Genomic DNA, 10,399 nt, shown 5'->3' on the forward strand with positions numbered 1-10,399 from the left:
CAATTTTACAACCTCTTTGCGAACCACTTCTTTCATATCCGAATTAAGTCTTCGTTGTGGTTGAACTACTGACTTATGATAAACTTCCATCAAAATTTTATGCATGCAAACTGTCGGGCTAATACCTTTCAAATCCTCAATCACCAATCCAATAACACTTTTGTATTTTTTTAGTACTTGGATGTGTTCTGCTTCTTGGGCACTTTTTAAACTGGAATTGATAATAGCTGGGAACTTCTTTTTATCATCAAGAAACACATATTTCAGATTCGTAGGTAATTGTTTCAGATCTGCCCTCTTTTTGGGCTCTTGAGTATCTTCTGATGGTGGGGGTGGTCTTAAATCTTACCATCAGCGTGGTTGATATCTAATCCATTGAGGTGGTTTCTCCATCATGGCTAGTATTTCTGACTCCCTCTCGTCTTCATCACTTTCAAAAACTGATAAGCTCAAAACACGTTCTAACGGTAACTGGGGTACTTTCGTTTCAATTTCTTGAGCAATCACTTGATCTATTACCTCTACAGTGTGACTTGTGCCAATATCATCTTTGTATTGCATAATGTTTCGAATATCAATTTTCAATTCTTCATCATAGATTTTGAGAGTCATTGTTCTTTCCTCTATGTCTATCATACACCGCCCTGTCTTTAAAAATGGTTTGCCCAATATGAGAGGGATCTCCTTATTTTCATGCATCTCAAGAATGACAAAGTCAACTGGAAATACAAATTTATCTATCTTTACCAGAACATCTTCCACAATTCCATAGGGTCACCTAACTGAGCGATCGGAAAACTGAAGCGTCATCCTAGTGTCTTGAACGGTGCCAAGGCCCAATTTTTTATAAATGGAGAGTGACATCAAACTCACATTAGCTCCCAAATCAATCAGAGCCTTCTTGAATTTTCTATCACCAATAGTGCAAGGAATAGTAACTGAACCCCTATCTTTCTTTTTCACATGAATTTTCATACCTTGGAGAATAGCACTACACGTTTCAGTGAGGATGATCGGGTCTACATTTGTGGAGTGCTTTTTGGAGATGATGTCTTTCATGAATTTGGCATATACTGGAATTTGTTCTAGAGCTTCAGAAAATGGAATGTTTATTTCAAGTTTCTTAAACATTTCCAAAAACTTATCAAAATTATTTTCATGTTGAGCTTTCTTCTTTTGTCTCTGAGGGTAAGGGAGTTTGATGATTGGTTTAGAAGCTTTTTCTTTCTCCTTTAAGGCATTATCACAACTTCTTCCTCTTGGTTCTTGGTTTCTTTTATTTCTAAATCGACCTCTAACAACCCATCTTCCTCTGCACTGTTTTCTTCTAGTTCTTCAATTGACTTACCACTTCTGGTCACTACAGTGTTAACATTATTATGCTCATGCGGACTTGTCACTGTACCACTTGGAAAGGTACCTAGAGCTTGAGAATTTGAAGATAACTGTTGTGATATCTGACCCATCTGAACTTCAAGATTTTTTATTGAGACAGTGGTGTTCTTTTGATTGTTTTTAGTCTCCTCTTGGAACTGAATATTATGAGCGACTAATTTTTCAATGGAAATCTCCCAGTCTACCGTTTTAGGAGCTTGATATTGCTGTTGTTGTTGATATTGGGTCTGATATTGTCCTTGACCCTGTTACGGAACATTCCCTCTCTGATCTTTACAGGAGAAGTTATGATGATTCTTCCAACCTGGATTGTAAGTGTTGGAGTAGGGATTATTCTGCTTCAAGAACTTTATCTCTTCAATCTATTGAGGAGTTACAAAGTAATACACCGTGTGGTGAGGTCCATTACTGATTTCACAAGTGATGGTTTGAGCCGATTGAACTTGAGCTACCTGTTGAGTACCTATATTCATAGCCTTTAATTTCTTTTCTACTTCGGCAGCGCTTGTGTCTTCCAGACGGATTTTATTAGCTTTCAGTTTCAGATCAACGACTTCTTCAGGCTTGCTTGTACACCTGTCGTATAATTCCATATGCTCATTGGCAGCTATCACTTCAATAATCCTTTTAATATCAGTGGTTGTTGAGAAATTTGTTGAGCCACCGGCTGCTGTATCAATCAATTGTTTTGTCTTTATTTTCAGCCCGTTAACAAACATCTGCATCTGTTCAGTCTGATCCATATTATGAGTTGGGCAAGCTACTAAGACCCTTTTGAATCTTTTGTAGGCATCTTCCAAAGACTCACCATCCTTCTATTTGAAGTTCAATTCAAACATTTTTCTCAGGAATACCGATGCTGGAAAATACTCATTTAAGAACACAGTTTCCATCTTTTCCCATGATGTGATGCTACCGGCTAGGAGAGAGTAGAACAACTTTTCCGCCTCTTCAGCTAAAATGAATGGTAACATTCTTAACTTCTTTTCTTCATCAGTATGACCATCAAATTTCAAAGTAGTACTCATGGTCAGAAATTTCTGCAAGTGCTTGTTGGCATCTTCATTAACCTTTTCGGTGAAAGGTTTTCTTTCAAGTTGATTTATTATGCTAGGATGCAGTTGAAAATTAGTCACATTCATCGGTTGGTTGACAATTGTCAATCTATCACCCGACGCATTTTCACCTCCATAGTCACCTAGGAGTCCTTCCGGAGGTGGAACTAGAGGAATTTCAGCCATAGTTTCTTTTTCTGAGTCTGAGTGATCAGAGGGAACTTCTTCTTTGGAATTCAATCTAGCGTTTTTGCATCTCCGATGAAGCGTTCTCTCGATTTCTGCGTCAAAAAGAAATTCAGCTGAGGACTCTCCTTGCATATATAGATTAGTGAATTAAATTATATAAATGACAGAAAAATAATTTTATTGCAGAGCAACAAAATTTTAATTGAACTATCAGTTCTCAAGGGTATTTTCTCCCAAGTCCTTGGTGAGAAAACCTTTAATCATTCTATCCTAATTTCTATGTCCATAGGAAGTTATCGGTGAAATTAAGCCTTATTATATCAAGAATTATGTGACTCATACAGGGTATCCCTAGTCCTAGGTGATATCTACTGCAGAGTAATCTTATGAAAACCTTATCAATGGAGGTCTAGCCTAATTGATAACTATATAACAATCTCGATTGGTCCGAAACAGAAAGCATTAAACACATCAAAAGATTACCGTAAAAACAATACTATAAATGCAATCGTAAACTCAAAGTCATTATAGATCTAAATCAGGGACACCCCCTAGCATTAGGGGGTTTAACTACTCGTATTATTCAAAACAGATTCAAGATAAAAAATACACATTCAAAGTAATTGGATGACTTGGATCTTCAATCGCCTTCGCAAATGAAAATCTTCCGCTCTCTGAATTCCTTGATCTCTATAATTCTCGATCGTTTGACAATTCTCTGTGTTCTCCTTGTTCCAAAGTGTCTTCTTATCTTGTAGAAACTCTCCTAAAATAGTGAAAAATCCCTTAGAAAATGTTGGAAATCCCCAAAACATCCTTGCAGCTTAAGCCTGGGTAAAAAGCCCAAAAACTGGAAGAATTTGCGCCTGGGCTTACACGGGTGGCCGTGTCAGCTGACATAGGCGGTCGAGTCAGGCCCCTGTGTTGGCCCTTCCTGGTGGTTGAGTTGGCTTCCTCCTGACACGGCCCGTGTCAGGTGACACGGGTGGCCGTGTCAGGCCTTCTGTGTTGAGAATTATTCTTTCCTCGAATGCCATAACTTTCCATTTTCTCGCATTGTGTCCGTTGGATCTTCTACGTGGACCTGAAGGACATAAATACAGACAACCAAAGCATAAAATGCCGAAAAACATAAAATAAAACTAAAAATTTATAAAATGCTTAAATAACTTACGAAACTGAAAACTAACTTCAAAAGTACCATAATACGCACAAAGTGTTCCAAAATCCTTGGTTTCTTATCGGATAAGTATTGAAAACATAGTGAAAATGGTGATCGATCACAACCCAAAACTTAGCTCATTGCTTGTCCTCAAGTAATGTTCTACACGACAAAGTGTGCCACTTCCCAAAATTGAATTCTTACCATAATAGTGTTGAGATCTTTTGCCAACGCCTTAATTATCCCTTTCATAGTTCCTGCTTTTCCTGATGAGTTTTCCGTCGCACTTCCACATTGACGTACTGCTTCACCTGTCAGCTTATATCACACTCTCACCAAGTCTCTCCGGGTTAAAGTGTTTACGCTCACATTTCAGAATATGCAATATCAACTCATAAATTCTAATAGTTTCTCCTTTCGTATCAACTACACACAACAAACACTTTTTGAGGTCTTTTGGATTGTAACGAGGCTTGGGTTACGGTGTGGTAAATACAAACAAAAGGGAAAGCAAGTGGTTTGGGTTCAAAGCCAATGTCATTATTCTTTTCACTGTGATAGTTTTACATCTCATTTTCAATGTTTTTCTTTTTTAATTTGTATTGCGCAGTTTAATTTTTTTTCTTTGATTTTCTCTTCTCTTTTTTTTGAACCGAGTGTTTCTCATTCGGTGAGTGCTTTCCTTGTACCATCGAAAATACATTTTTTCTTTTTTTTTCTTTTTTTTTTCGATGGTCATTTTTTTTTCTTAATTTTTTCGCACTCACCTTACTTTCAGATACTTATGGGGTTACCCCAAACTTAGAACTTACACAATTTAAAGAAATAACATTAATCTGAGCAAGGTAAAGAAGTGTTTGGGTCGTGGTTTACATTTATGTGGTTATATAAATAAACAAAGGGTACAGGCTCAACGGGGTTAACAAGGGATAATATTAAAGGGATGGCTAGAAAGGCTCAGAGCTATTATTCAAACAAGGTGTCTCAGTGTGTGTATATATGCAGTGATATTCCCAGAGAACCTACGCAAAGTCAGAGTGATAAAGACATACTTGAATATCGCTCATGATGAAAAACGTGTTTGACTTTTTATGCACTCACCAGGTTAGGTAAATCTTGACAACATCCACAGTACCTCTAGTATGGTGCGGCTTCTTACTCAATTCGGAATGCATAGGGAACATACGTTAGTCGAGCTTGAGAAGTTGCGTCCGATCTTTTCTTCAGCAGTATCAACTTTTTGGGAAGATCCTTCACAACAAGCAACCGTAAATGGAGTGATCCTTTCACCCATTACCACTAATGGTCATTACCTAATCCAATAATACACCAAGAACCTGAAATACATGCAGCAATTGATATCCAATAGTAAAAATAAACCAAATGTAAAACAGTAAAACTTGGGAAATAATCAAACAAAACATAAAACAAAACAAAATATAAAAGAAAAAAACATAGTAAAACCTCCTCCACACTTGAACTAAACATTGACCTAAATGATTTAGAACAAGATAGAAGGAGGGTGACTCATAGTGCTCTACTGAGGAGGATGGGGCAGAAAGTGCAACATCCCCTGTTGCATCATCAGGTTCATCTCATCCAACACCGCCCCTTGCCGAGCTTGCTCGATGTCTTATCTTGATTGCTCGGTCCGAAGGTCACCGAGCTTAGTTTGCACACATGCCCACTGGTCGTGACTCATGGATGATGACCCCGTGCTCTGCTGGAATGGCTCTTGGGGAGGGGGTACAAATGGCTCATGCTGCTTCTCCTCTTCATTCATGTGCTCACCTGCCGCATGTTCACCTGCAACCAGATTTTCAGCATCGTAGCCTTCCTCTGTATCAGAGTCAGAACTCACATATAACCATAATCAGCAATTCTCACTATGTGAGGATTAGGCAGTGCACTGATAAATCTTTTGTGAATCAAAACAGAGTAGTAATCATGTGGACGCCCCAGGTGACCTGACACGGGAGGCCGTGTTAGGCCTCTGTCTTGGACCTTCTTGGTGGTTAAGTTGGCTTCCTCCTGACACGGCTCGTGCTTGGTGACGCGGGTGGCCATGTCAGGCCTCCTATGTTGAGAATTCTTCTTTCCTCGAATGACGGAACTTTCCACTTTCTCGCATTAAGTCCGTTGGATCTTCTACATGGACTTGGAGGACATAAACACAGACAACCAAAGCATAAATCCCGAAAACATAAAATAAAACTAAAAATTGATAAAATGCTTAAATAACTTACGAAACTGAACTAACTTCAAAGGTACCATAATGCACACAAAGTATTCCAAAATCCTTGGTTTCTTATCGGATAAGTAACGAAAACATAGTGAAAATGGTGACCGATCGGAGTAATACAGACGTGAAGGGTGCCCATACCTTCCCCTCGTGTAATCGACTCCCTTACCCATCTCTTGGTTTCGAGACCATTAGATTCATCCTTTTGTAGGTTTACTCAGTGTTTCCTTTCCCTCTCTTAGGATAAATAACATTGGTGGCGACTCTGTTTTGCATGCGCGTTTTTTTTAGATGCGATAGACACAAGCGCTCATTTTTCAAAAGGCATTTAGAAGTGATAAACCAATGAGGTTTTCAGACTGAGAGTCACCCACCATTTGTTTGGTTAGTAGCCACACGAATTTGTTCTTACTGAGGATTTCCTTGTGATTCCTCTTTTGCTTCTCTGTTTTTTTGATTTCCCTAATTTTGCTGGATTGGTTCAGATTTGCAATCCACATGGATGCCCTAATTTTTTCCTAAGTCACTCATTTTTGAGTTTTCGACTTAGCGGTTATTCTTTCCTTTTTTATTATATCGGATTCCTCGTTCATTTTTATTCTATTGGAATAAATCATGTGACACTTTTTCGTTTCATTTGAAGGGGTTGTGAATGCCTCGTTCCCCTGTTGGTGAGAAACAACTGTTACGGATTTTTTGTTTCTGACCTCTCGTGAGGGATAAGATATGGTTAATCCTCATATATGACACTCCTATTTTAAAGTTTGAACGTATGTTCAAACTAACTGACGACTACCCTGCCCCGGGTTATGATTGGAGGTTTATGTATAAAAAGAAAAAGTCATACTCCTTGGCTCGAAGGGGTTCACTAGGGATTATCTTCCTTATACCTCCGGTGTTGGGGATTTGAAAAAATTCCTTACATTATCAGCAAGGTTTTATTCAAAAGTACACGTGCAATGATTTTGTGTTTTTTCAATTTCATCATTCTCCTTTTGATTTTGCTTAAACAAAAGTTTTGACATCAATGAGAAACATCAGTGGACACGAATGGATTGATTCAAAAACATGCACATTCATTTCAATGTCAATATTATTTAAAAAAAACGAGTTCTTACGAGTGAATGTTACAAATGACAAACAAGAAAAAATACACATGAAAATGATTGAATGAAAAAATGATTTCCAGTGATGAGGAGACATTCTCAAGCTTGATTATTGTAAAGGACGCTTTTGCAACCTCGACACTTACTTGAACAAGGGATTTCCATTCACCCACAGGTCCCCTCCTTGCAAAGTTAGGTTCCTCTGATCAATTAGTTGATGTACTATGGCTTTGAAAGCGTTACAATCCTCAATCGAGTATCTTGTTGACCCATCATGGTATCCACAATGCACGTTGGAGTCATACCCTAGGAGAAATGGATGTGGTAGATGCTATAGAGGCTTGGGAACCCTGAGTGAACTCTTAATCAGATACGACATTAGTTGACTGTATGTCATAGGAATTAGATCTATAGGAGCGTTCCTTTGTTCCAAATTAATCCAGGGTCCGTTCTGATTTTGATATTCTTGGCCTCGGGCTTAACGATATGGATACAAATTCGGATTCTGCGTGGAGTCCATCTACCTTGGTTGGGGAAAAGGCAATGGCTGCTGATAGGGAGGCCTTAGAAGTCCAGATTATGGATGATATCCGCGAGGTAACTCCTGATACGAGGTGGAGTCAGACATATGCACATGAGTGACCACTTCTGCTACGACAACTGGCATGAGATTGCCTTACATCCTCAATAGTGTTTGTAGGATCTCCATGATCAGGCTCATTTGAGTCTTCAGTTGGTGGACTTTCTTTCTTAATGATTCTTGACCTCTCTGAAATTCTTCGACGGTGCTCTGAGACATTATTCCAGTTCAAAACGGATGTCCGGTAATCAGCTAGCTGTTCAAAAATGAGAGGTGATATGAGGTTTTATATGGTGACAAATGCATGAAAGATGCAATGTTATGTAATGTTATGCAACTATTTTTTTCCAGTTCAAAGGATGCAATGGCATGCCATACAAATGTTATGTATGTTCATGATACAAGAGGACATGACTGTAGCAGATTCAATGTATGTTAGAGTTTTAGTTTCCCTGCAAGAAACCCTTATTCCCTCACAACGTGAGTACTAAGACTTATGAAGATGCTTAGAGTCACAGATCATGAGGCAAAAATACCGTTGCCTCCACAAGATAACTTGTGAGTCAATAATATCCTCAGGATGATCTACTCTAAATGAGGTCACCCTCAACTTCCAAAGCGACGGATTCTCTAAAGGTCCTTAGAGTCATAGAATCTCTTTGAAAGAATGGTTATCAACGCAAAATAACTTATGTGCCAACGAAGCTCCAAAAAGAATCAACTCCAAGCGGGATCTTCGTATCTTTCCCCCAAGACAACTACGTCTGGCGAGTCAATACAAAGTTCCCTCCTATATTAGGTATACTCTCTAAGACTATGTATTGGGCTTTTCACTAAAGCAACAAAAACCAACCCACAAGAGCACCACAAACATATATACAAGAATATATAACATGAATAGATAAAGGCAGGTAATGCATTAATAAACATCCAAGGCAAAAGGATATAGGCTAGCTAGGCTTGACTTGCTTAGGGAACCAGTCCCCAGCAGAGTCTCCAGCTGTGTTGGGGAGTCCCAACAAGCTTATTCCTAAGAATAGTAGCCAGATGTCGCACCGCGAAAAATATATAGTCTCCATCGGATTTTATTTATTTCAGAGTAAAGGGAAAATAAAGATAAAACTGTAGATTAATAAAATTGGCGTCTGCAAGCTCGATCTTGAAATTTTTCGCCCGCTAAGTTTACGTACATTTGAAAATTGATTCAACCGGTCCGTCTGCCATACCAAAAATTCATTTCGAGCGACTTTCTATACATTATGCGTAACAAAATGCAAGCTATGATATACATATGATGCGGATGTCTTGTGAATATTGATTTATTAAATTAGGGGCAAAGTTGGGGTGTGACAGTTGCCCCTATTTAAATATCTTTGAGCAAAGAATATGAAGAAGGTCACTCTTCATATAATCATGGTGCGAGATAGTTAAATACCAAAGGACCCAAATTTTGTTCCTTGATGAGAAGATATGATATGAGATGTCATGAATGCATGAAATACTCTTTTTGTTTTTATCGAGAATATGATATGAGAAACAGACTCTACGGGAATATGGAAACGACTTGTAATGGAAATTTTTACTGGAGACTGAATGAAGCAAGGTGAAAAGACTTGTTGGAGAAAAACACGATATGTTCTAGACATTTGTCATAATGATAAGGAATATCCAGCAAACTTGGAATAGAAGGGACAAACCCTGGAAAGATAATATGGACATCTAGAAAAGTATTGGATGCAAAAGAAACCAGACTGAAGATACATTAGAGACATTTAGAAAATCATTAAATGTAACAACTATGAAAAATACACCAGAAACATTCAAAAAAGTAATGGAGACTTCATTGGGTAAAAGGAAATAATTTGAAGATACATCAGAGACATTCAAAAAAAGAATTCAATGTAACAAACTCTAGAAAATACATCAGAAATATCCATAAAAGCAATGGATATTTCACCAGGGAAAATGAAATCATTTGAAGATACATCAGAGACATTCAGGAAAACATTGAATGCAAAGACTCTAGAAAGTACATCAGAAACATCCAGAAAAGCATTGGATGTGTTAACTCTGGAACGTATATTAGAAACATCCAGAAAAGCAATGGAGACTTCACTAGGGAAAAGGAAACAATTTGAAGATACATCGGAGGCATTCAGAAAAGCATTGAATGCAACCTATCTGGAAAATACACCGAAAATTTCTAAAAAAGCAATAGAGACTTCACTGGGGAAAATGAACCAATCTAAAGATACATCAGAGGCATTTAGAAAAGCATTGAATGTGATCACTCTAAAAAATACACCAGAAACATCTAGAAAAGCATTGGATGAAAAAAGATTCCAAACTTTGAGGAAACATCAGAGGCATCGAGAAAAGCATTAGATGGAAAAGGAAACCATTCTAACAAGGTATCAGAGACATTCAGAAAAGCATTGAATGCAAAAGGAGACCTAAACCCCATAAATACGTCAGAGTCATCCAGAAGAGCATTGGATGGAAAAGGAAACCATCATGACAAAGTATCATAGACATTCAGAAAAGAATTGAATACAAAAGGAGACCTAAACCCCGAAAATATGTCTGAGTCATCCAGAAGAGCATTGGATGAAAGGGAAACCAATTCGGAGATTTTTGAGTATACATCTAGGAAAGCATTGGATGGAGGGA

The 10,399-nt window shown here is 38.1% G+C and overlaps 1 protein-coding gene across 1 annotated transcript; it reads right to left on the minus strand.

The window, feature by feature from the left end:
- Nucleotides 1-774: 774 nt before the first annotated feature.
- Nucleotides 775-1,131, minus strand: LOC127123689 (uncharacterized). Its single transcript, XM_051053892.1, has one exon. It carries the CDS (start codon nucleotides 1,129-1,131, stop codon nucleotides 775-777), a length of 357 nt encoding a protein of 118 aa, XP_050909849.1.
- Between the last annotated feature and the right edge of the window lie 9,268 nt (nucleotides 1,132-10,399).

The sequence above is a fragment of the Lathyrus oleraceus genome, chromosome 2 (genome assembly GCF_024323335.1).
Source record: "Lathyrus oleraceus cultivar Zhongwan6 chromosome 2, CAAS_Psat_ZW6_1.0, whole genome shotgun sequence".
In the NCBI taxonomy this organism is placed as follows: domain Eukaryota; kingdom Viridiplantae; phylum Streptophyta; class Magnoliopsida; order Fabales; family Fabaceae; genus Lathyrus; species Lathyrus oleraceus.